At 52.0% G+C, this 25,623-nt stretch overlaps 1 protein-coding gene across 1 annotated transcript in view; it reads left to right on the top strand.

The window, feature by feature from the left end:
* Window positions 1-25,623, top strand: part of DYSF (dysferlin) — a 303,950-nt gene that overhangs the window by 157,376 nt on the left and 120,951 nt on the right. Inside the window, exons 30-32 of the mRNA XM_074951962.1 lie at window positions 3,177-3,350; window positions 18,884-18,977; window positions 21,174-21,251. Of these exons, the coding sequence (XP_074808063.1) occupies window positions 3,177-3,350; window positions 18,884-18,977; window positions 21,174-21,251 (346 nt within the window). The remainder of the gene's footprint in view (window positions 1-3,176; window positions 3,351-18,883; window positions 18,978-21,173; window positions 21,252-25,623) is intronic.

Below are 25,623 nucleotides of genomic sequence, written 5' to 3'. Positions count from 1 at the left end.
CCCTGCTGGTGTCCGTCGGCCACAGCTCCATTGGAGTCCATGGGGCAGGTCCCCAGCTGGTGTCCGTCGGCCATAGCTCCATTGGAGTCAATGGGGCAGATCCCCAGCTGGTGTCAGTCGGCCATAGCTCCATTGGAGTCAATGGGGCAGGTCCCCAGTTGGTGTCCGTCGGTGTTGCTCAGTTGAAGATGATGGAGCTCCTCCAATTCACTCCAGCTGAGGAGCTGGCCCATTGTCTCCGAGCAGCTGACAAAGACCAGTTATTCCAGTCCCTGGTGAGGTGAGTAAGGGTTGTTGTCCCCCACTGCACAGATGGGGCAATTGCAGAAGAGAGGTCCAGGATCAGATTTGCATGAATAGCTGCCATGTCGATGTGTCTCCGTTTTTGGATGAGCAGCTTGAGACACTTTGACTGAGTGCCTGCTGCTTCCCGTGACGTCCGCTGGAACGAAATTGCGTTTTAAACGGAATTAAAAACCAGAACGCCCCTCAGCATGGATTCCTGCAGGCGTTCCTGCTGCGAATGGCACAGGGAGCCTTTCCCCTCAGGCTGTAGCTTTAACCCATTGCAGGCTGGGAGTGGCTGAGAGGCGTGGCTCAGGCCCTAGTGGGGAAGGGCAACCTTTGTCAGAAGGCTCAGGAGAGAAGCCAAGGGTTGACTGAGGCTTGGAAGGTGACCTTGTCTCTGACTCCCGAGCCCCGTTGGGCGAGGGCGTGTCGGCAGGGCAGTGGGCATAGCTGATGTGGAGAAGCAGAGGACCCCGTTTCCAGAGCTGGCACTTTTCACCAGGACCCAATTCCTTCTCACACGTGGTTCCCCCTCCTCCCCACCTCACGTGCAAGCCTGCCCACGCTTCCCTGGCTATGGTGAAATATGCACAGCAGGCTGTTCAGCGAGGGTGAGATCCGCTCCCGTGCAGAGAGGCTAGCACAAGGACTTATACACCACTGGAGCCCCGAGGGGCGATAACCCATTTAGCCCGTACATTCACGGCCGGAGATCAGACCCTATGGACATGGGGGATCCAGGCTTTGTGCATGAAGCTCTGCCCAGGGCTCGGTTTCGGCCTCCCTGCCTAATTTCTGAAATATTCCCAGCATCCCGCTGTCTCGATGCTCCCCGCTAGGTGTCGCCGTTGGCCCAGGAATGCAGTTGAAATGGCTGCAGCCTGGAGGCTTGCGACAGTCAAACGCCCCCAAGATTTTCTCTTTTGCTCTTTCACTAGAAAATGCAGGGAGACCCGACCGCCAAACCACTGCACAGCGGTCGATCGGGCCCCCGTGGCTTTCCAGAGGCTCCGATAGGCTAGCGACATGGCACGGCAGCCTCTGAAATCATACCAGGGCACCTAAGCTCTGCCAGCCAGCACGCCTGCCCCTTTAGTATTATTTGATGAAGAGAACTCGGTGCTGGTGAAAGGTCCCAGTTCTGTCACACACCTCCTGGGGGACCTTGGGCAAGTCACTTAGGCTCTCTACACCCCTTGTTCCCCCTCTGGCGAATTGGGATAGGAATCCTGCCTTTGTCTGGTTAGATTGTAAACTCACTGGGGGCAGGGACTGTCTATAACCATAAGTTTGTCTAGCTCCCAGCACAATGGGGCCTGATCTCAGCCGGCTCCTACCACCATACAAATACATGAGTGATAATATCACAACGGATGCCGATGTCTTCTGCTTATCCAGAAGACAGGCAGAGCTTCCATCCCCGCCCCAGGCCTTAGCTGTGATCCAAAGAGAGGGGGACTTGTCTCCAGGGTCCAGTCGATCCTCCAAGGAGCTCAGACTCGCTGGGCAGGGGACTGACTCATTTTACAGGCCTGTCATGTGGGAAGGACTTTCAGATCCCCAGCCACGTGTGAAACAGTGACCTCGAGCTGAGAGCCTCAAGCTCCCATCCTCAGTCTGCCCCGCTTTCCATCTCAGTGTAAATCCAGTGCAGAAGGTCCAGGGGGAAAGTATCGACAGGGTTTACCAGCGAGGAAACCCGTCAGAAGCCCCCTGCTCACTGGTGAATAACCAAAGGTGGGCAGGGGAGGAAACATACTGTCAAGCTCTGAAGTATCAGATGCAGGCAGAGAAACATGGGGGATGCGGGCAGCGAGGGGAGAAACTGACCTGATGCTTTTCTCCTTTACAATGGCAAAGTCTGTAAAGTGCCTCAGCCTACAACTGCAGCAGCTCCCCCAGGTTCCCCAGCTTTGAGCTAGTCCAGAGCTTGGAGGGGAGACATCCAAGAAAAACAGGGTGCTGCGGGTGACCCGGTAGGCGGTGTCCTTCCCCTCGAGTCATCGCTGAGCTCATGCTCTGCATCAGATGAGGTGTAAGGCAAAGCGCTTGGCTGGTCTGTGGTAAGAATCAAGGTGTTAGCTGACTTTAGCAGCCTGGTAACATTAGCATGGGGTCAATTACTGCCGACCTAGCTCCGTTCCCCTGCACTGTCAAGTGCAGATGATCTTCTTTATCTCTTCCCCACTGCGCCTGCAAGTGGTGTTAAACACTTACTGGTCATATTTATTCTTTATAGCGGGGCCAGGTCTAAAGACCCCAGTCCAGGGCTGGGGACCCATTGCGCTAGGCACTGTACACACATACAATGAACAGACAGCCCTTGCCATCCAGAGTTTACAGGCCAAGACCCAGCTCCTCAAAGGTATTTAGGCACTTAACTGCCATTTAAATCAATGGGAGTTAGGCTCCTAAATACCTCTGAAGATCTGGGCCTAAGTAAACAGGGGTCTTGTTTCACCCCACAGGTGGCTGCACATCAGTAGTGGGTAAATTATCCCTATTTGGGGTGCAAAGGAGATGGTAGTGAATGAAAGGCTGTACCCTGGATGGCTCTGCAGTGCCATCAGATTAATTTGGGGGTCTCAGCATGGTTCTTGATTGATGTCAAAGAACCACCAGCAACTGGACCAATGGGGTACTCATTCTAACTACCAGTGATGAATGGGTCTGGGGGGATGGGGCAGCTCAGTGGCAGTATGGGGGAAGCTTGCCCTGTGGCTGCGTGTCCTGGGCCTGCTCTGTGGATACTTGGCACCACTCTCCAGAGGTCAATCCAGCTCTTGGCATCAGCGTTAACCAGAAGGGGGCTGGGGAGCGGATCTGTCCCCCTGCAGATGGTCCTTCCTTGCAGCGCTGTGATTCCCCTGCTCTCTGCCCCCATGCAGCACAAGCAGGAGGAGTTGGAAGGTGAGGGCTGGGAATACGCCTCTCTCTTTGGCTGGAAGTTCCATCTCAACTACCGCAAGACGGACACCTTCCGCCGCCGTCGCTGGAGGCGCCGCATGGAGCCGCTGGAGCGCACTGGAGCGGCCGCTGTCTTTGCCCTGGAGGGCGCTTTGGTAGGTACCAGGGCAGGTTTTATTGCCAAGTCCTGGGGTTTCGGAAGGCGGTGGGTAGAAACGGGCTTGAGCCAGGAAATTCAGATCCAGATCCAAATTATTTGATAGATTGTGAGGCCGGATGGGACCATTAGGGTCATCCGGTCTGACCTCCCGCAAACCACAGGCCAGAGAATTTCGCTCAGTGATTCCTACAGCAAGCCAATAACGGCTGGCTGACCTAGAGCAGATCTTTCAGAAGAACATCCAGTTTTGATGTGATGACTCCAAGCGATGGAGAACCCTGGCCCTTGGCAGCCGTTCCAGTGGTTAATCACCCACCTGTACCTTATTTCCAGTAAGAATATTTCCACTTCTCAGCCACTGGATCTTGGTCTGCCTTTGGCTGCTAGATTAAAGGCAGCTGCAGGGTGTGGGGTTAGCTCTGTCTGTACCAACCCAACTCCAGTTGGCTCAACCAAGGTGCCACTCTCCTTTTGGCTCCTCCTGGTGTTGTGGGAACATGTGCTTCCCGGTTCAGGCCTTTGCTGCTGCAACATGCACGATGAACACACAGGTGGGTCAGAGTCATCCTTGTCTCTCCGTGGAGTTACACCAGGCAGGGCTGGATTTAGCCTGGTGAGTCTGGCTGCCAGGCACAGGGGGACTGCTCAGCGGACTTGCTCAGCGCACCTGTATGGGATAGTGAGAAAGGGAGCTGAAGAGGGCTCTCCAGCTGGGATGAAGGCAGTACAGCTCTTATCACCATGGCTTGGGAGAGGCTATCCCAGCAGAGCTGCTGCTTAAGGACTGTAAGGTTCAAGTCCCAGCTGCATGGGCAGTGAATCTGGCCATCGGCCAGGGCAGGGATCCCACTCAGCTAGTTGAATCTACTGTAGAATCTCGCCAAAGGCAACAAGGAAACCCAGATATTCTCCAGAATCTCAAACGGCGCCTCCAACCTGCCTTGGTACTTAGAGCTCAGGGTGCATCTCAGCCCTTTATTATTGATACAGGGATCAGCCAGGATGCTTGGATCCAAACCTGAACTTCCCCAGAGTTGGGCAGGGGTGGTGGTGTGGGCCCAGTCTCTAATGCAACACAGGCCCATACAGAAGGAGAAATTCAATAAACCACTGTAATATCAGACCCATCCCCCTAGGCTCAGAGACACATCTCCATCAAAGGAGCCGGCACAGGTGGCCCAGTCCATTTTGAATAGCTGTGAGTCCCACCTCGGAGCTCAGGCTTGCAAACAGCCTTGTTATCTGCTCTCTGGGCCCTTCCATTATTTGTTTAACTAATATTCTGGCTTTCTTTATATCTTGGATTTCATAATCGGTTGGCTTTTCCAATAGCTAAATGGGAAACAACCACTGCAGTACAAAGCCCCTATTATAGGGTTGTTTTTTTCCCCTTTGGATTTTTCTTCTTCATGCTACATTTTGTCCTTCCTTTTGTCTGACAGTTGAACTCGGTGGTAAGTTTTAAACAACTTACTACATGGAATTCAATCATGTCAGGTTTTTTATATTCACATCGACCCTGCGAGCTCTCCAGGTTTTTCCAGAGAGTAATCTTAACTGTTGCATGCCCTGAAGAGATGCACGCTCTGCATGCAGGCTCAGGAGTTAGGACTCCTGGGTTCTATTCCTAGTGCCGCTGCTCATGCTCTCTGACTTGGGGCACTCACTTAATTCCTTTGAGTCTTGGTTTCTCCACTTATAGCAGTGGTTTTCAAACTTTTTTCCTGGGGACCCAGCTGAAGAAAATTGTTGATGCCCGTGACCCAGTGGAGCAGGGGACGAGGGGTTTGAGGTGTGGGAGGGGCTCTGGGTTGGGGCAGAGGGTTGGGGTGCAGAGGTGAGGACTTCAGGGTGGGGCCGGGGATGAGGGGTTTGGGACGTGGGAGGGGCTCAGGGCTGGGGTAGAGGGTTGGGGTGCGAGAGGGGGTCAGGGCTCTGCGCTGGGGATGAGGGGTTTGGGGTGTAGGAGGGGCTCAGGGTTTGGGGGGGGACTCAGGACTGGGGCAGGGAGTTGGGGTGCGGGTGGGTCAGGGCTCTGGGCTGGGGATGAGGGGTTTGGGGTGCAGGAAGGGGTTCGAGGTTTGGGGGGGCTCAGGGCTGGGGCAGGGGATTGGGGCTCGGACTTACCTCCGGTGGCTCCCAGTCAGCAGCGCAGCTAGGGAGCACTACGGACCACGCTGCGCCCCAGAAGTGGCCAGCAGCAGGTCTGGCTCCTAGGCAGAGGCGCACTAGCGGCTCTGCACAACTCTCGCCCGCAGGCACCCCCCCCCCCCAATTCCCATTGGCCGGTTGCTGGCCAATGGGAGTGTGGAGCTGGTGCTCGGGGTGGGGGCAGCGCACGGAGCCCTGTCCCCCCCGGCCTAGAAGCCAGGCACTGCAGGCTGCTTCTGGGGAACAGCGAGATGTCGGAAAAGGTAGGTACTAGCCTGCCTTCGCTGGGCAGCACCGCCGACGGGACTTTTAACGTCCCGGTCAGCAGTGCGACCCAGTGCCTTACATGCCATGATGCTGTAGTGGGTCGCGACCCACAGTTTGAAAAACACTGCCGTAGAGGGCAGTGGTGTCACACACACACAGGGGCAGTAAAGCATGATGGTCTGCCATTAAATTGCTTTGTGACCTTGGTCAGCTCCTTTCCCCTCTCTGTGCCTCAGTGTCCCCTTCAGCACAATGGGGATACAGATATGGACATTCCTTTGTTGTTGTGTTCAGGAGGGTTTCCTTAGAGATCGACCCAAGCTGCAGAATTTGGATCCAGTTTAGGTTTGGTGGCGGGGGAAGAATGCCCCATTTTTGTGCTCACTTTGAAGACCGTAGTAGGGCGGGTTGGGAAACAGGTTCTCTGTCCGGAAAGATTTTGTGATTTCCAAAGTTTTCCCATCCAGAACTGAGAGTCTCACATGGGGTGGTCTCGATTTGTTAGCTCACCAGTCTTGCTCCGTCCCCCACTATTTGGCCACACCCAGCTCTGCATTTGTCAGGTCCTTGTGAAGGAGTGACCCCTCCTGGCCAAGTTCTTGGTAGTCTGTCCCCGTTCCGATAACAGGGAAGCAGCAGATCCGTGGCGCCAGGAGGGTATAGCAATTTCCCCTCTCTTGGTATTAACATCTCCTCATCAGTTATTGGGAGTGGACCACATCCACCCTGACTGAATTGGCCTTGTTAACACTGGTTCTCCCTTCTCTTCATGTGTCAGTATATTTATGCCTGCATCTGTAATTTTCACTCCATGCATCTGAAGAAGTGGGGTTTTTACCCACAAAAGCTTATGCCCAAATAAATCTGTTAGTCTTTAAGGTGCCACCAGACTCCTCATTGTTTTTGTGGATACAGACTAACATGGCTACCCGTCTGATACTTTTCTCCTAAATCACACACTGAGTTAATGGCAGATTGGGGGCTAGAATCCAGTTCTCCTGCCTCCCTAAGGGACCCTCCACACAGGGTCTAGACGAGCTGGGAGAATCCCCTTCTTGTAGGCTGTATTCTCCCTGCCTTTACTATTGTGGAAGTGTGCATCACTGCCCCTTTCTGGATAGAATCGTAGCTGCTCAATTTTGTGTCATAGGCTCTATACTGTTTGCAGTTTGATAGAAATTCTCCTTTAGCGTCATTGGCAGGATCCTGAACTTTTGAGGCAGCAGTTCTAGCCCCATTGTTGCACTGAAAAATGTGGGGTACAGCAAAGAGACAGCAGTGATCTCCCTGGATAGCTGTGGATTAAAATTAAAGCAAGAAAACAGAACTAGTTTCAGTGCATTTTATTATTGATGGATTTTACAGCCCCGTCTTTGATGTTCTGGGCAGGGGCGGCTCTACCAATTTTGCCGCCCCAAGCAGTTGCCGCTGAATTGCCGCCACTGCATCAGCGGTGGAGCTGCAGCCAAATGGCCGCCGCGCCCGGAAGAGCGGCGGAGCTGCCGCTGAATGGCTGCTGCGGGACAGGGACTGCCGCCCCATTCTGAATGCCGCCCCAAGCACCCGCTTGCAAAGCTGGTGCCTGGAGCCGGCCGTGGTTCTGGGTGCTTGCTAAACATCTGGGCAGGGGAAGCCCTTGCCTCGTAGAGCCTCACAATCCACAGATAGAGAGGGAGCCGAGAGGAGGCGAAGGAGAGCAACAGTGGGTAGCATGTCTCTAGGTCAGCTCAGTTCACTGTAAGCAGCATGGCAAAAGAGGGTCCTGTGTGTGTGTGCGCGCACTGCCATTGTAACTGTGCCGTGGAGTGTGTGTGTGTGTGCGCGCGCACTGCCTTTGTAACTGTGCCGTGGAGTGTGTGTGTGTGTGCGTGCGCGCGCACTGCCATTGTAACTGTGCCGTGGAGTGTGTGTGTGTGTGTGCGCGCGCACTGCCTTTGTAACTGTGCCGTGGAGTGTGTGTGTGTGTGCGCGCGCACTGCCTTTGTAACTGTGCCGTGGAGTGTGTGTGTGTGTGCGTGCGCGCGCACTGCCATTGTAACTGTGCCGTGGAGTGTGTGTGTGTGTGCGCGCGCACTGCCATTGTAACTGTGCCGTGGAGTGTGTGTGTGTGTGCGTGCGCGCGCACTGCCTTTGTAACTGTGCCGTGGAGTGTGTGTGTGTGTGCGTGCGCGCGCACTGCCATTGTAACTGTGCCGTGGAGTGTGTGTGTGTGTGCGTGCGCGCGCACTGCCATTGTAACTGTGCCATGGAGTGTGTGTGTGTGTGTGTGCGCGCGCACTGCCATTGTAACTGTGCCATGGAGTGTGTGTGTGTGTGTGTGTGTGCACACTGCCATTGTAACTGTGCCGTGGAGTGTGTGTGTGTGTGCGTGCGCGCGCACTGCCATTGTAACTGTGCCGTGGAGTGTGTGTGTGTGCGCGCGCACTGCCCTTGTAACTGTGCCTTGGGGAGTGTGTGTGCACGTGCCCCAATATAACTGTGCTGCAGAGTGTCTGTGTGTGTGTGTGCTGCCACTGTACTGTGTGTTGGGGTGTCTGAGTGTGTATGTCTGTGCTGCCGTTGTAATTGTGTGTTGGATGTGTTTGTGCATGCGCGCCCATGTAACTGAGCCTTCAGTGCTGTGTGTGTGTGTACGCTGCCATTATTACTGTGCGTGTGCATTACTGGGCGTGTGCATTGGAGGGTGAGTGTGTATATGTGTGCACTGCCATTGTAACGGTGTGGGGGGGGTATGTGCGAAGCCATGGTAATTGTGCGTTCGGGGTGCGTGTGGGCGCAGCTGTTGTAACCGCATTGGGGGGGTGTGTGCCAATGTCAGTGTGTCAGTGTTGGAGCATGAGTATGCTCACCATTGTAACTGAGTTGCGGGTGGGGGGTTCACATGCCGTTGTAAGTGCACAACTCCCCAATCAACCTTCTCCTGTTTCCCCTTTCCCCAGCGGGAGGCAGGGCTTAGACATCTAGCTGCGTTTCTTTTGGTCTCATTTCAACCCCCAGCAGCCCTCCCTGCCTGAGTGCTGAAGTTTTATGAGGGCTTTACCAGCCGCACGAAGGTCCTGGTTTCAGATTCATTAGCCTGTAAATAAAATGGGTCTGCCTAAATGCCGGCTACTGTGCTGGGGGTGCGGGAATCAACAGAGATGACTGCTCTGGGGTGACTGTACTGTGTCGTAGACGCAACCCCCCTGCCCCTGCGCTGCCACCGCTGCTCAGCTTGGGCCAAGCAGGCCCAGCTGGAGGCATGTAAGGTCTGAGTCTCAAAGCCGGTGCGCGCCCTCAGCTCCCCCTGACTGCGACTGGGATGGTGGGTGGTGGGAAAGTCTTCAAATCAGGCCTCAAAGTTGGGCTTCCGGAGACCAAGGTGCCCAAAGTTAGAACAGGGACCCATGCCCCGTGATTCCTGCATCAAGCCCCTACCTTCTGGCTGAGCAACAGCACATCTCTTAGAAAGACATCCAGTCTTGACTTGGGCTCCAAGTGATGGACAAACATCACGTCTCTATGTAAGCCATTCCAGGGTTGCCTCCTAGACTCCGTCATGATCTAGAGGCAACCTCATTCCTCCAGAGTTCCTGTTTGCAGCGGGGAAGCACCAGCTCCTTGTGCGGCTGGGTTGTGTGTATTTGGCTGGGACCCCCTTGAGGGCGAGAAGAGTGGGCACGGTCACACTGTCGGATCTGAGCTATTCTGCGAATGCTGTGAAGAGCCCAGCAGGTGAATTACACCCCAGCTATGGGTCTGGCTCAGAGACAGGCCTAATAGCTCAAAGCGAACTCTCAAAGTCTTTGGGCTCAGCTCTCTGAATTCCCATCCGCAGTAGGTCATTCTGGTTTGCCTTTATGCCCTCATAGTTTGGGGTTAGTGGCCACATTTTCTGTGGTTACTTGGGTTTTTTTGCAGATTGCTTTATAAATGATCTTGCCATACTTTATGGTTTTGCAGATTCATGCCTTTTCCAGCACTCCTCACTAACTGGGTCTCATTCCTGCATGACTTATGTGTTTTCCAGGATGCTCTGTGCCACAATAATACCTTATATTTATATAGTGTCTTCCATCCAGAAAGCTCAGAGCCCCTGGGTGCTTTAGGGTTCATTCCCCTGCCTCTCAAATGCAGCTATCTCTGGGGAGCAATACGGATGATATCATGCCAGGAGGCATCAGTGTCATCACCATGAAGTGGGGTTGTAGTATTTGCCTCCTACAGCAAAAAGCCAAATGTAGGCAGCCCTACTCCAGGAGGATCAACTTCTGGACCAAAATCAACCAGACAGAATTCCTGCTGTAGCTTTTCTGTGCCAAACTGAGGGAACAAGTCTGCACATGTTTGAAGGGGAAAGACCGCAAGGAGAGAGAGGGATTTAGCGTAATACAGCAGAGAATAAATAAGAGTAATGGGGTAAATTTCAAGGAAGAAAAGGAAAGCTTAGGTGGAATATTAGGAAGACTCTGAAGGCGGCAAGATGTTGTAGGCTGTAGAACAGTCTCCCCAAGAGAAATTTTGGAAGCTTCATTTTTTAAACCACCCTGGACAGAACATTAGTAAATGCACCGTGGAAAGCATCCACTACGGGCCGGGCTGGATGACCTTGTAGATCTTTTCCAGCTCTGATTTCTGTGGTTTCTTCACCTGGTCAGAGGGGTCACTGTTGTAAAACGAAAGGCAAAAATACAACAGGAGGAGGAAGCCAGAACGGGGAACTGAACTTGGCTCCTCTACAGGGCACTGCCAAGCGTTAGGATGGTCCAAAGCCCATTGGAGCCAGTAGGCTCTAGCTGCTGGGCCAGCCGTGGAGATGCATCTGCTAACTTTGGGTTTACCCTGGCTGCCTGCCAGCGATGGAGCTGGGAAGGCACTTGACTATAGTGCCTCTCGAAGGCCCTTCTGCCTGTTCCATCAAATTCCCGCTACCTGCTGGGTTCTTTGCGCCATGCTTCTGTGCCCTGCTGTGGTTGTGGTGTAGCTTCCCCGAGACGGTCAAATTATGGAGCGTCATGTTGTTGCAGGGAAACCGAAGCCCAGTGAGCACTGAAGTGCAAAGGGGAACGAAACAAGCCAGCACCCGGCATGGATTTACTGAACTATTTACAAGGGTTGTTTTCCAACAGGAAGATCATACCAAACATGACCAGAAGGAATTTGTCTTTGATACAAGAATGTGTGTATGCTACTTTGGGGTTTCTGGGCCACAGTCTTCACTGCTCTAGCTGATTTGTGCGTCACTTTGGCCCGTTACCACCATGTCTGCCTTGGTGAACTGGATAATCATCTGCATCATCATTGAAACCACATTAAACACCAGGGCTGGGACCACAAAGGGGACTAAGAGAGATTGGTTCCCAATTGGTGCTGGAATTTGATCGGAGCTGGCAGCTGTCTCCCTTAGGCTCCTGTGGGAAATTCCAACACAATGGTGGGTGCTGAATTCCTCAGCCTCATGGCACCACACTGGCCATACTCAGCATGTTGGAGGATCAGGAGCAACCCGGTCCTTGGTCCTGGAGATGTTCACCTCCAGGTCACTGGTTTTAATCCCTGCCTGCTTTGTGGTGACCCAAAGCCACAAGTAGCTACCAGGTGACCTCACTCCATTTCCTAGCAGCTTCTGCCTCCAAAACCCCTCAGCTGCAGCTGGTAATAACTGGCTGACTTAGCTGAAAGCACATGCTTTGAATGGGCCTCCGAGACGCATGAGCTGCCTTCCCATGGCAGGGCATATGGTAGAGCCACGCTGGCTGGGACAGTGAGGAAAACGCACCAGCGAGAGGTCTCCAGGGCTGAGAATCCTGCTTTCAGAAAGGCCATTAATTGTACTGTGTGCAGAAGAGCTCAGGGAACAACTCTGCACAAGCTGCCTTCCCTACATGTTTGCCAGCGAATGCATGTTTCAAGGCTGCTTTGACAAACCAGCCATGCCGTTTCCTGCTGTTTCATGGCAGTTCCATCTCTGGGAGAAAAGAAAAAAAGAATTCCCCTTCGATCCAGACACTAATGGTGTGACCAGGCAATGGCGCGGTTAGTGGACCAGGTTCTTAGCATGGAGCCAGGCAGGATGTGTCAAGGGAGCAAACCCTGTGTGTGATGGTAGAGGGTCAATCAGCCGGGCTGGTTAGCTCCTTCCTACTTCTCCAGTCTGCTTCTAGAGATCTGTGTCCATAGGTTACCTGGCCAACTGGAAATTATGCTGAGTTCTCAGTTCATATAGAGCGTGGGAGTTAATGGGACCTGTGCATTTCAGCTCACTGGGAACGGGACTGGCCCTGTACATGGCTCTCAGCTGTGGGCAGTGATCCTAATCCTGATATTCCGATCAGACAAGTTCGCCACTGAAGTCAGGAGGCAGTGAGCAAAGGCAGGAAGGGGGGCCCAGCTGGTTTCATCCTTGGGAGTTTCTAGCTTATTCTTTCATTGGGTGGGGCAGGTTTGGGGAGTGTGTGTGGTCCCCGTAGCCTGCCAAACCCATGAGTTCCAGGCAGATCTCAGGGTGGAAGAGGGGGCATCAGCAGGAGGAAAGTGGCATCTGCATAACAGAAATTGGCAGTGATTGATAGAAACCAAAAGAGACCAGTCTCAGGATTTTAATGCTACTGTGCTTCTCCCCACACAGCCCCCTGGGCCTGCACTGTCTGCTTGTCTGGGGTGCGGCTCGCTTGTTGGTGAAACCACGTTAGTACACTAGCCAGACGGATGATGGGCACAGGAGGCATGCGCAGTAAGACAGAGCCCACACCGCTCTGCTCTCTCCAGGTCACTGTGCAGCTTGTGTTTTGCCTCCTGCTCCAGCCTTGGTGCCCGGTTAATTTACTCTGCAGAACGACCCCTCGGTGAAAGGCAAGAAGCTGCCACGCAGGGCACGGAATAGCGCCCGGGGCCTTTGCCCCAGGTAGCCCAATCCAGACCCACACTGGGTGACTGCCTGCAGGAAGTGCCTCTGCTTGTAGACGGCAGCTGCTCTGCCTTCGGGATGGAAGCAGCTCCACGGGTGACCTGGCAGCGGTGCCCTGGCCACTACTGGCCGCCGGGCCATGGCTCAAGAGCCCTAGGCCTGTGAAAGGCCAGGCAGCCGTTGCTGAGCCCGGGAGTAGCCACGGCAACTCCGTCTCCCTCCGCCTCATGCTGAGGAGGGAAACATGCCTCATTACGCTAGAAGGTAGGGAGAGCCAGATTGTATCCTCACTAATGTGCTTTCCTTGGATCCTCTCTCTCTCTCTCTGTGTAACACACACACACACACGTTTCTGTGCACAGCCTCCGATTTCACACCTACACACCCATCCAAACCACTTCCGATGGCCATTAACGAGAGGTGCAGGCCGCTCTGCCTCTGCGCCCGCTCAGACTCGTGCTGGGGCCAGCGGCCCCGGTCACACACAGGGTGCTGTTGGCCAGAGCCGGGCCGCATGCACCCGCTGTAGGGACTATTTCATCACGTGGTGCTGGCTTCTGGCTGCCCTGGCACTCGCCTGCCACCAGTTGGCTGACAGATGGAGGGCTCCCGTTGGGCCTGTCACACGGCTGCCTCCGATGCTGCCTCCCACTCTCGCAAAGCACTGATCCATCCTCCTGCCGATGGACTCGCCCCTCTGCTTTCCACTCCACAAGGGGCTCTTTTCTGGGGGGCCTGGCCTGCTTTCCCAGCAGTTCTCAGGAGCCCTCCCTACAGCCACCCGTGTCTTGGGACGAGGTCCCCTCAACCACCTCAGGAACAGGACGTTCCGCCAAGGCCTTAGACAAATACATTCGCACAGCGCAGGCAGAGCCAGCTGTTTCCTTACGAGGCAAAACTTTCCCTCCTTTGGGCCACTCTGCTCGCTGGGACAATCCCTTACGAGACCTCCTGGCCCATATATTACTCATTAATCCAGCACCTCCAGCTGTGACACGGGGAGGTGCCTGCTTCAATCTCTGGTGGGGTGGGAAAGAGGGCAGCTGCCCCATAAGCTTCTTCTGCTAAGAGAACACTTGCCCGGAGTGGCCAAGGCCCTCAACTGGCCATCTTGGCCGACTCACCAGTGTGTTATACGAGTAATGATACATGCTGTTCGCTTGGGCTTGTTGTTGTCTGCGGGGATGATGGACAGTCGGGGGACTAGGGACCTGTTTGCCTCTTTACCTGTTTTTCTGTGCATCGTCCACTCCTAACCCTTAGAGGAAATTCAGAGAGGATGACACGCTTTCAGCAGCACTTTACTGGGCAACTGATAGCTGCTGATACAGGATCATTTCCCGCTAACCGCCCTGAACCAGCTCCCATTGCAAGCTCCAGCAAGGGTCCGGGAATTCAGAGATGGAAAAGGCCAACGGGCTAATTCCAGTCCTTCTCTCCCTAGCCAATGCAGGATTGTTCCCTACAGGACATTCTCCTGAACCACTCTCGAGTTATACAGGTCTGAAGCAATGGGGCTTCAGGGTTGACAGGAGTGTGACCTGCAATAAAGCTGGAGGGTCAGGCCCTTGAATTTAGTGATGGAAAAGGCCTGGTGGGTCCTACCCAATGCTGTCCCCCGCCTCGGGCCAGTATAGCATTGTTCCATACAGAACTACAGTATATTCTCCAGTGTTTCTGTTATGATGTTGTCATATCATATGATAACACACTTTCCATTCCACTAGTATCTCTTGGAGGGTGTTAAACAGCAGCTACTAATGTTAGACATTTTAAAATCAGCAGATCTGGTTAATTTGTACCCAAGAGTTTTAAAAGAGCTGGCTGAGGTACTCACTGGACTGTTAATGCTGATTTTCAATAAGTCTTGGAGCACGAGGGAAGTTCCAGAAGACTGGAAGAAATGTTGTGCCAATATTTAAAGAGGGTAAACAGAGTGACCCGGGTAGTTATAGGCCTGTCAGTCTGACCTCAATCTCAGACCAGATAATGGAGTGGCTGATAATGGGCATGATTAATAACGAATTAAAGGAGGGTAATATAATTAATGCCAATCAATATGGGTTTATATAAAATAGATCCTGTCAAACGACCTTGATACCTTTTTTTGATTAGATTACAAGTTTGGTGTGTCACGGTTCAGAGCAGCAGCACCTGTATTCCCCCTCTGTCGTCCAGCCAGGTGATCCATTTTCAGGCTTCTGGTTCCTCAGCCATCACCTTTCCTGGGTGGAGACACGTATCTTTCTCCCTCCTAACCAGGGTTTTTCCAGGCTGCACAGTTCCCTGCCTACACTACGAATTTCCCAGCAACACAGACTGCCTCAGCTGCTCGGGTTTGCCGTCCTTCCTCAGAGGGTAATAATAACCTAGTTACCCACAGTTAAGTTACCACACCGCTCTTTCTAAGCAAGCACATTCGTTCTCAAGGGTGTCTTGCCATTGGATCAGGCCCATGGATGTGTCCCTTCTCTGAGCCACACCAAACCCTCCTCCCTGTGTTGGGATACAGGGGACCTATTTTGCCATTTGCACAGAGCTTGCCCTTCCTGCGTGGGCTCCCCAGTCCCCCCTGCCCTGGTGCAGACCTTGCCTGCTACGTCCCTGGAACAGAGTAGGGCCGGGGGCAGATTCTGTTCCCCGGCGTGGCCGCGCAACAGCGCTGTGTGGATTGGGAACTTTTGCAGCGTCTAGCTTTCGAACAGTAGGACACGTGCCAGGCCATCCTGCATGTTTGGTGAAAAGGTAATAAAAATAGCTGTGGAACTATTCAGCTCCCAGCAGATTCCTTAGACACAGGCTGGGGCTTTGCGTTTTTCTCCACGCTAAGGAAACCTAGCTGGGAGGCTGGGGAGGAGGGGTTGAGAGAGATGGGGGTGGGGGGTAAAAGGGAAAGAAAAGGAGGTAAGCTTTTAAAAACTCTGCATGACTTAATTATTGTAAATAAGTTGCACCGCAAACCCCAGCGCTTCATCTGCAGACAATGCCCTGGTAATGACTATTCCTGCCCTGGAGCTTTTGGGAAAGAAGAAAGGGCTCTGCAGACCACCTAAGTTCTTTGACGCATTTTTGGGCCCGGGCGGCCCATGGCTCTGGAAAATCCATCTCAGCCCTATTTTCAAATATCTCCCTCCCGTCTTTCCCAAACATTTGATAATTGGAAATATTTAAGGATCCGATTGATGCTAGCCAGGAAGTTATCTTTATGCACCTTTTCCTGCAACTAAATATTTCAAGTCACATATGGCAATTAGGAGGTGATAAAGGGCTGGTGCGCGCACGCAAAAACAAGAAGAGGAAAAAGCGTTGGCCCAGGTTAGGCAAGGATCCTTTCAAGCAGCGAGTGGAGTATTTCAATGCATTTGACACCATCTGTATCACCATTAACAAAATTCATACTCCATTAATTTTACTCACAAGGGGACTTAGTGCAACACTTTAACTACCCGTGCTGTGAGATCTTTCAAACAGAACAATGCGACTGAAGGGCCGCTTACGTGCATTGCTTTTTTTCTGGGTTGTACAATAACATTGTGATGCACCGGGCTCTGATGCATGGGGTCAGAACTGCTCATCTGTGTGTCAGAGGCCTTATACTGCCATCTGCGATTTTCTGTTCACTCAAGGGTTGGGGCCGGTGCTCCAAAAATAAGAGAATCTGGGTTCTATCCCTGCTTTAGCTGTCAAGTTCGACGTGATCTCAGTGTGCAGGATAGTGACATGCAGGAAGTCAGAGAGGCAGCATGGTCCAGGGGCTAAGGTGTTGGATTGCATCTCAATAGACCTGGGATCTGTTCCTGGCTCTGACGCTGGCTTGCTCTGGGACCTTGAGCAAGTCATTTTCCTTCCTACCTCTGGTCTATTTAGGTTGTAAGCTGTTGGGGCAATGACACTTTCTTACTATGCGCCTATGTAGTGTCTAGCAGAGTGAGGTCCTGACCTGAGGTGAGGCCCCTAAGCAGTGCTACCCTAAATTATAGCAACGAAGCCGTAGGTATGTCACCAGCTGGTTACAAATGTTAACTTTGGGTCAGCTGGTTTGGGTGAGATTTGAACCAACAACAAGGTTGTTTGGAGGTTTGACTCAATTCTGTTCATTATATTTTCTCATTTTCATACATCTTCATGTTTCATTGTCTCCGATGAGGCGGGAAGCAGAAATCCTTGGAGAAATGCTATTCTCTTGGTTCACCAACCCCAATCTAAGCCACAAAGCACCAGAAACCTGATGAGAAAACTTATTTGGGTGAGAGAGATTCCAGCCTGATTTCTAGAGTAAAGAAGGTTCTGGGTAGAGTCAAATAAGCAGCCAGACTTTGGTCAGCACCACCCGCCTGGAGCCCGCCCCCCAAACCTACTCCTGCACCCCAACCCCCAGCCCCAGGTTGTAACCCCCTCACGTACCCTAACTCCCTCCCAGAGCCTGCACTCCAACCCCCTGCCCCAGCCCTGAACCCCCTCCCAGAGCCTGCACCTCCTCCCACACCCCAACCCCCTGCCCCAGCCCTGAGACCCCTCCCACATCGAAACTCCCTCCTGGAGCCTGCGCCTCCTCCTGCATCCCAACCCACTGCCCCAGCCCGGACCCCCCTCCTGCACTCTGAACTCCTCATTTCTGGCCCCACCGCAGAGCCTGCACCCCCAGCCAGAGCCTTTACCCCTTCCTGCACACCAACCCCTGCTGCAGCCCAGTGAAAGTGAGTGAGGGTGGGGGACAGCAAGCGATGGAGGGGAGGGGGGATGGAGTGAGTCAGGGCGGGATAGGGTAAGGGTGTTTGGTTTTGTGCAATTAGAAAATTGGCAACCCTACTTCTTAGATGTCTATATTTATACTTAGCTATATTAAAACAAATATTGTTTCCTTGCACCCAGCTTACCAAGTGATCAGATCACTCTGTATCACTAACATGTTCTTCCCACTATTTACCACTTCCCCAATTTTTGTGTCCTCTGCAAACTCTATCGGTGATGATTTCATGTTCTCTTCCAGATCATTGCTAAACATGTTAAATGGTGTAGGGACAAGAACCAATCCCTGGGGGACCCCATTAGAAACACACCTCCTTGATGATGATTCCCCATTTACAATTCATTTTGAGTCTAAGGCTATTGTGTCAATGCTGTTACCGTTATCAACCAAACTTTGTAATTTCATCAGAAAAACATAGAAAGTTAGTTTGACAGGATCTGTTTTCCATACAGCCGTGTTGATTAGCATGAATTATATTACCTTCCTTTAGTTCTTCATTAATCAAGTCCTATGTCAATTGCTCTATTAGATGGTCTGGTGCATAGAGCAGTATCCTAGCAGTTGGGAGACCTGGGTTTAAGTCCTTGTTTCTCCTCAGTCTTTCTCGGTGCAAGTAGCTTAGCTTCTCTGTGTGACAGTAAAATGAGATTAAGAGCACTGCCTTACCTCATGGAGAGGTTAAATACCTTAAAAATAATGAAGCACTAAGATACTGCCTTAAGGAGGGACGGTACCTGAGATAGATGGGATCTAGGCTAGACTGCTCATTTCTCAGCACATGGCCCATTTAGACTGTAAGCTCTTCTGGGCAGTGGCTGTCCTTGTTTTATGTCACGGACCGTCACGTCCAACTAGAGCCATCCCTTGGGTGTGGCGAATTGGGGAGACTGCCCCGCGCTCTGTGGGGACTTGTACTTCTATAAAGTTATGAGGAGGTAGGCGGGGAGGCAGGCAGGTGAGGAGGCGAATGGGGAGGTGAGCGGCTAGCGGCAGGTGGGCGAGGGGGGGACGAGGAGCAGCCCCCCACCAGAACCTCCCCCTCTCTCAGCACCTCCTGCCTGCCAGCGGGCCCCACCGATCAGCACCTCTGCTTCCCTCTCAGCGCCTACCGCCTGCCGTGGATCAGATGTTTCGTGGTGTCAGGAGGTGCTGGGGAGCGGAGAGGAGCGAGGGCCAAGCACGCTCAGGGGAGGGGGTGGAACTGCGGAAGGGTAAGAGGCAGGGTGGGGCGAGAGCGGGAAGGTGCGGGGCAGAGTCCGGGTGGGAAGAAGCAGGGCAGGGGTGGGGCCTTGGGGGAAGTGGTGGAGTGGGGGTGGGGCCTGGGCGGAGCCAGTGGGGAGCCCCCCCGGCAGATTAGAAACTCAGTGCCTATGTCCCAGGCCCTGCACCCCCCTAGGGATGGCCCTGCGTCCAAAAGAGGGTTATTCAAAAGCTGGGCTCTGCGGGACTCATGTTACGTCTATTTCTCCTTCAGGGGGGCGTGACAGACGACAAGAGCGATGATGGAAAATCGGTTTCGACCTTGAGCTTCGGTGTAAACAGACCCACCATCTCCTGCATATTTGACTGTAAGTCATCTAGGATGTAGGGGTGAAATTCCCAAGGCCCAGGCACCACCTGAGATCCAGTGAAGCCCAGAGGGTGCCTGGGGTTTGTGCTTGTCTCTCTGTACAGGGGTGAATTTCATCCTAGGTGTAAATACCCCAGTTTACCTCACGTCCATTCCCCAGTACCTGAAGGTTCAGCTCATTTCCATCCTGAGCAGAGCAATGCAGCAGTCTTGATTGGGCCTTGACGTAGGTGTGTTCAACATGCTGGTGTATCATGTTTGTCTAAACGAGATCCTCTTTCCATGGTGTACAATATTGAGGTGCGGATGGCAATTTTTGTTTTTGTGGTGTTTTTTGCCACTGACGAAAGCTTTGTAATATCTGCTCCCTGGGGGCTCACCCGCTGTCAGGATGAGTGGAGGCACCAAAGAAAGCAGACCAAAAGGAAGAGGCTGGGATTGAATGTAGATTTGTTTATATAAGGGCTAATAAGACCAGGATCCACATTTTAAAAAGGTGCCTAGGGCCAGGTCTACACTACACTGGCACAGCTATGTCAGTCAGGGGTGTTAAAAAACCCACTCACACTCTGGTGACATAGATTCCAGGAAATCTCAACCCCAATTATGTCAACAGAAGAGTGCTTCTGTCAGCGCAGATAATGTCCCTCAGTGTGGTGGGGGTATTCTGCTGGCAGAAAAACTCTTCCTGTCAGCATACACTGTGTGTGCACTAGGGGGCTCTGCTGGTGTAGCTGTTAGCATTTGTAGTATAGATGAGGCTAGATATTCATCATGACAGCAAGACTTCCAAGGGAGGTTGTTGAATCCCCATCGTCGAAGGTTTTAAAGAACAGATTAGACAAACAGCTGTCAGGCATGGTTTAGGTTTACTTGGTCCTGCCTCAGCACAGGAGGCTGGGCTAGATGACTCCTCGAGGTCCCTTCCAGCCCGACATTTCTATGCTTCTGTGATCCTAAAGCTTGCTGTGAAGATGCTGAAAGTGGATCTAGGTGGGAAACTGGGAAAAATTTTGAGATTTCAAAAAAGTTTCCTGTCAGCTGAACGTGAGCTCCTAGTGCAATGCTGTGACCAAAGGGCCAACGCGATCCTTGGGTGTGTAAACAGGGGAATCTTGTGTAGAAGTAGAGTGATTATATTACCTCTGTATTTGGCAACTGCTGCTGGAATCCTTTGTCCAGCTCTGGTGCCCACAACTAAAGGGTGTCGATGAACTGGAAAGAGTTCAGAGAAGAGTCACGAGAATGATTAAAGGATTAGAAATATGCCTTATGGTGATAGACTCAAAGAGCTCAAACTATTTAGCTTAATAAAGAGAAGGTTACAGGGTGACTTGATCACACTCTATAAGTTCCTGCATGGGTAGCAAATGTTTAACAATGGGCTCTTCAAGTCTAGCAGACAAAGGTCTAACATGGTCCAATGGTTGGAAGTTGAAGCTAGACAAATTCAGACTGGAAATAAGATGTAAATTTATAACATTGAGGGTAATAAACAAGTTGGAACAGCTTACCAAGAGGCCTTTGAGTCTATGAATCTATGAACATCTGCCGAGTTGTTCAGTGAAGTGCTGCTATGGTGCCCCCTACTGGAATGTTCACGACAGATCCTCTGCCACGCAGGGGTCCTGTGCCTGGAAGGACGTTTTTGTTCACTGAAAAAGCTGGGAACAGCAAAGGGAATGCGGATGGGGGTGCGACCTATGTCATTACATCCACAGCTAGGTGGATGCACCGACTCACAAGATGTGTGCGATGTGTAGCTAACTCTGAGGCCTTAGGGTAGAGGATCCCGCTATGGAGCACCTCCTTCTGCTCCCTGCAGGTACCCCGCCCAGCTCCTAAGGCAAGTTTTGCCCCAGTAAGTGTATGGTCCACCAGGACAGTGCAGGGAGCTGGTGCATTTCCCATGCGATTGTAGTGGGACCAAAAAAATGGTTTTCACAACTCAAAGGCTAGACTAGACCATTCACCAGATAATATACAATAGGCAGGCCAGATTCTGCTCTGGTGTAAATCTGGAGTAACTCCATTGCTGTGGATGGCGCTACTCTTGATTGGCTTCCTTAGGCCCAAGACATGGCACCCTGGATCCAAGGAAACATTCAAGCCCCTTGTGTAATTATCACAGATTTTCCAGCACTTCAGCGGTGCAGAACTGAATGCTTTTTTCTCCCCCTGTTTCTCAATAAAGATGGAAGCAGATACCACCTGCGTTGCTACATATACCAAGCTCGGGATCTGATCGCCATGGACAAGGACAGTTTTTCAGGTAAGCACAGATGCTCGTATGGGCACACAATTTAATTCCAAGTTAGCACGGTAGCTTAGACCAGGGATCCATAAGGCAGCCTTCAGTGCTCTATGGGTAATTGTTGGTACAGATTGAAATAAAAGGGGGTTTGTGCTGCTGAGCAACAGAAGACAGATGCAGGAGGTTTTCCCAAGGAAACAGGAGTGAGTAGCCTGATTCCCATCAGAGAAGGAGTCAGACTTTCAAGAATCTTCTGTGAGAAAGCAGCCAGAAACCACAGTCGACCTGGGTCACTCCTGAATCATGTCGCTTTTGCTTTGCTAATGGTCCCTGCTCACAGATGCAGGCTTATGTTGAAAGCCTGTGGCACAGCTGGAGAGCAGAGAGCTCGGTGGTTTTAAAAAGAAACGAAGACAGGGATGTTTAAAGCAGTGTGCTACCTTGATTCTGCCAGTCCCTGTGCGTGCGCCCGCACCAGTGTGGATAAGAGTCTACATGTGAACGCAGATAAGACTGAGAGCTGGTGATAGTCCCCTCTGCACTGACCAGTAATAAGTGTCAGGCTCCCCTGATGTGCATGGAGGAAATGAAAGGATACAGGGCAGATAACGAGCATTTCTGCACCGACATTGCTTTACACTTGATCCTTCCCGGTCTAAATGATGCTCTGATTTGGGTGCTCCTCTCTTAGGCTTCCCACATCCTGTGATCTAGTATGGCTCTGTAATGTGAGGCACAAAGAGCCATGCAAGCAGCAAGGAGAGAACTCCCTAATCAGGAAGTTCCTATGTTTAAGCTCCCCGCTGCAACGCATCCTGATCGTCTCCGGTAACTGTACAAGACCAGGAACTCTGTAACCACTTCACACCTCCCGTGCTTTATAATAAACGATTGAAACTTAAATTATAAACCAAAGTATATGCACACAAGAGTCCAAAGTAAACATTAGATTCCTTTAAACTATTTACACTACCATGTCACCTTATCAATGGAATTTACTTGGTCCGGAGCAGTATTCTAAAGATCAAGTCTTTGCGGGGCTCTGATCAGTCTTCCAGAGCATTTACTCACTTGTATTGAGATTGTGCATAAAGTTCCCTGTGGACAGGGCTCACTTCCAGACAGTGTAGGTCCCAGATCCCTTCTTTGTTGTGTTGGGAAATATTGAAGAATCCGAAGTTCTTTTGGAGTCTCCACTAGGTAGGAACTGGGAGCGTCTGCCAAGTTCTAAACAGCTCCAAATGTCTGAGAGCTTTTCAGCCAAACTTTGTGTCCTGCTCTCAGTTCAAGCAGCGCTTTTGTTCTGTGTGGAACACTGGAGTTTTGTGATTGACACATTTTTATTTCCGCCCCCAGTTTTCAAAATTCCTTCAGATCGGGCCACTTGGGGCTAAGTTGTAGTGGTGCCACAGGTGAAGATGCCCTTACTCATCTTCCCATTAGAAGTTCTGCTGGAGATAGTTCAGACGCAAGCGGTGTTGGCTGATATACCAGGAGTGCTTTATTCAGGTCCACTGATTTTTGCAAACATCCTTTTAAAGTCTGTCCTGCTCTCTCCACCTCCCCATTGCTCTGGGGGTAATATGCACTACTAGTGTGAAGTTCAAAATCCAAGTTCTCTGCAAATTCTAGGAATGTTTCAGAGAAAAACTGAGACCTGTTGTCAGATATAAGGACTTCAGAAACTCCATGTCTTGCAAACATTGACTTTAGTTTCTGGATGACCTGTGCCAATGAGATCTGTGTAAGTATAGCCAAGTCAATATATCTGGAGACGTAATCAACTACAATTACGTATGTTTGTCCTTTACAGAAAAACAAATCTCTGGCTAGTTGCTGCCAAGTGTAAGGGGGCTGTTGCCCCCTTACTCACATTCAGTGGGGGTGTTTTAGTTTCTAGCTCCCAGTACTAAAAAGGGGGAAGGGTCGATGGGGAATCAGGACCCTGAGGCTGACAGCTCCCAGGAACAATGGGGAGAGGCCAATGCTCCAGGTCAGCCTGAATGACAGGGCGGGCAGGCTAATCAGGGAGTCAGGAGGCCAGGGAGGTCCCGTCCTTCGTGTAAGCTGGAGTTGCTTGGGTCAGACCAAGTGGGGCCGAGCTAAGGAGAAAGCAGGGGCCCAAGCTGAGGTGGGGAGCAGAGCTGGGCCAGATCCAGAGAGAGCAGCCCCTGTCCTGGGAGCAGAGCTGCAGCCCCAAAGCCAGAGGCACAGCCCAGAGAGAGCAGACTTGCCATGGGAAGAAAGCTGCAGCAGCCAGAGCCAGAGGGGCCAGAAAAGCAGCCCAGGAAGCAGGTCCGTGCTGGGAGCAGGGTCACAGAAGCAGCCTGCAGAGCAGACCTGTCCTGGGAGCGGAGCTGCAGCAACCGGAGCCAGAGGGGCCAGAGAAGCAGCCCAGGGAGCGGGAGGCAGAGCAGTGCAGAGACAGAGTGGTGGAGCTGGGGCTGGAGCCGTCCGGAGCTGGGTGCGGTGAGCAGCTGGGGAGAGCGAGGGGACCCTGCCAGCGGGCCCAGCCCAGGGAGACGCCTCAGCCAAGAGGCTCTGCAGGCCAGGCTTGGACTGTAACCCCGACAGGGCGGGGGCGACACTGGGAAGAAGGGTCCTACCACTTAGAGCCTGAGAGCATGTGGCCACCACCAGAGCGAGTGTCCGACCCACAGCATCCCTACAGCACAGCCAGGGCCGGAGAAGGGGCCTGGGACTCACAAGGAGCAGACTGTGAACTGCCCGGACATTCCAGGGACACCGTTTGTGATGTTCCCTGCCACAGAGCGGGGTGATGTGTTTCCTTTCACCTTTCCCATTTTCCCTTATTCTTTTTAAAATTAGTTGTTGATTAAATAACTTGCATTTGCTTTAAATTGTATGTAATGGTCAGTGGGTCAGAGAAGTGCCCAGTGCAGAGAGAGTACCCTGGAGTGGGGACACCCTGGCCCCTGTCCTAGGTGACCACAGCCGGGTTGGGGGTCGAGCCCCCCAGGAATCCTGGGCCCAGCCTTGTTGGGGTTACAAGGACTCTGCCAGACAGGAGAGTGAAAGGGGAGTCCTCCAGGACAGGGAGGCCACTGGGTAAAGGAAGTGGGAGCGAGGACTCAGATCCTTTTGCTAGCCCACTTCACCGGGGTAGTGCAGAAGCCAGGAAAGTTCCTCACAATAGCGGGACTATTCCCCCGCTTACACAAGGTCTGTCAGGTAGTTCTGTGGAGAGTAGCGGTCCTGGTGATTGTTTCCTGCTCTTGTTACATATCTTGCCTTTGCAGCCGTCTACTAAGGTCTTCATTTGCCTACTCAGACTGGGCCACCATATCGATTCTTGGGGTCTTGCCCTGGATTTGTTTATACCTTGTTGTCCCTCACGGATTTGGAGAGCATCACTTTCTGAAATACTGTGGGGATAAGAATGCACCATCCTTGCAGAAGCAGGCCATTGGTCATGTGAAGGTCATTTTGATTCTGCCAATATGGTAGCAGGTCTGTTGGCAGTTGACTTCTTCAACCCCGCCCTCTTTGGCAGAGGTGAGTCAGTTTCTGGCAGGTCTCGTCCTTTAGTTGTTCACTTCTAATTTGCTGAAGTCTGCTGGCAGATGCTGGAATTGCTGCCAGAAAAAGGTCAGTTTAGACTTTGTCACCTTTCTCTAAAGCCTTTTCCTCTTCCATTGGTGGCTGCACATCTGGGGCTCTAGGTAGAAAGTCTGCCTCTCTGAATGCTTTCCCTGATCTGTGTTCAGCATTGAGAGAAAATTGAATCAGCCATAGTCAAAATCTTTGAATCCTAGGTGGAAGGTCATCCAGTTGTTTTGAATTCAATAATGCAACTAAGCATTTGTGATCTGTTTCTGTATTAAAATTCAAGCCAAACAGGTAGGCACTGAGCCGTTCACGGCCCAAGTGACTGCTAGAGTTCCTTTTCCACCGCTGCTCGGTTTCTGTGACACTTCTTGGTATTAATGCACCACGTCTCTGATCTCCTTCTGGCTGGGTGCGCACTTCTCCTGAACCATACGAAGATGCATCCATAAATTCATAGATTCAAAGATATTTAGGTCAGAAGGGACCATTATGATCATCTAGTCTGACCTCCGGCACAACGCAGGCCACAGAATTTCACCCACCAACTCCTGCAAAAAACCTCTCACCCATGTCTGTGCTATTGAAGTCCTCAAATCGTGGTTTAAAGACTTCAAGGAGCAGAGAATCCTCCAGCAAGTGACCCGTGCCCCATGCTACAGAGGAAGGCGAAAAATCTCCAGGGCCTCTTCCAATCTGCCCTGGAGGAAAATTCCTTCCCAACCCCAAATATGGCGATCAGCTAAACCCTGAGCATATGGGCAAGATTCATCAGCCAGATACTACAGAAAATCCTTTCCTTGGTAACTCAGATCCCACCCCA

This window comes from Natator depressus, chromosome 4 (genome assembly GCF_965152275.1).
Source record: "Natator depressus isolate rNatDep1 chromosome 4, rNatDep2.hap1, whole genome shotgun sequence".
Lineage (NCBI taxonomy): Eukaryota > Metazoa > Chordata > Testudines > Cheloniidae > Natator > Natator depressus.
Note: the sequence above shows the minus strand (reverse complement) of the source record. Positions and strands in the feature narration are given on the sequence as shown.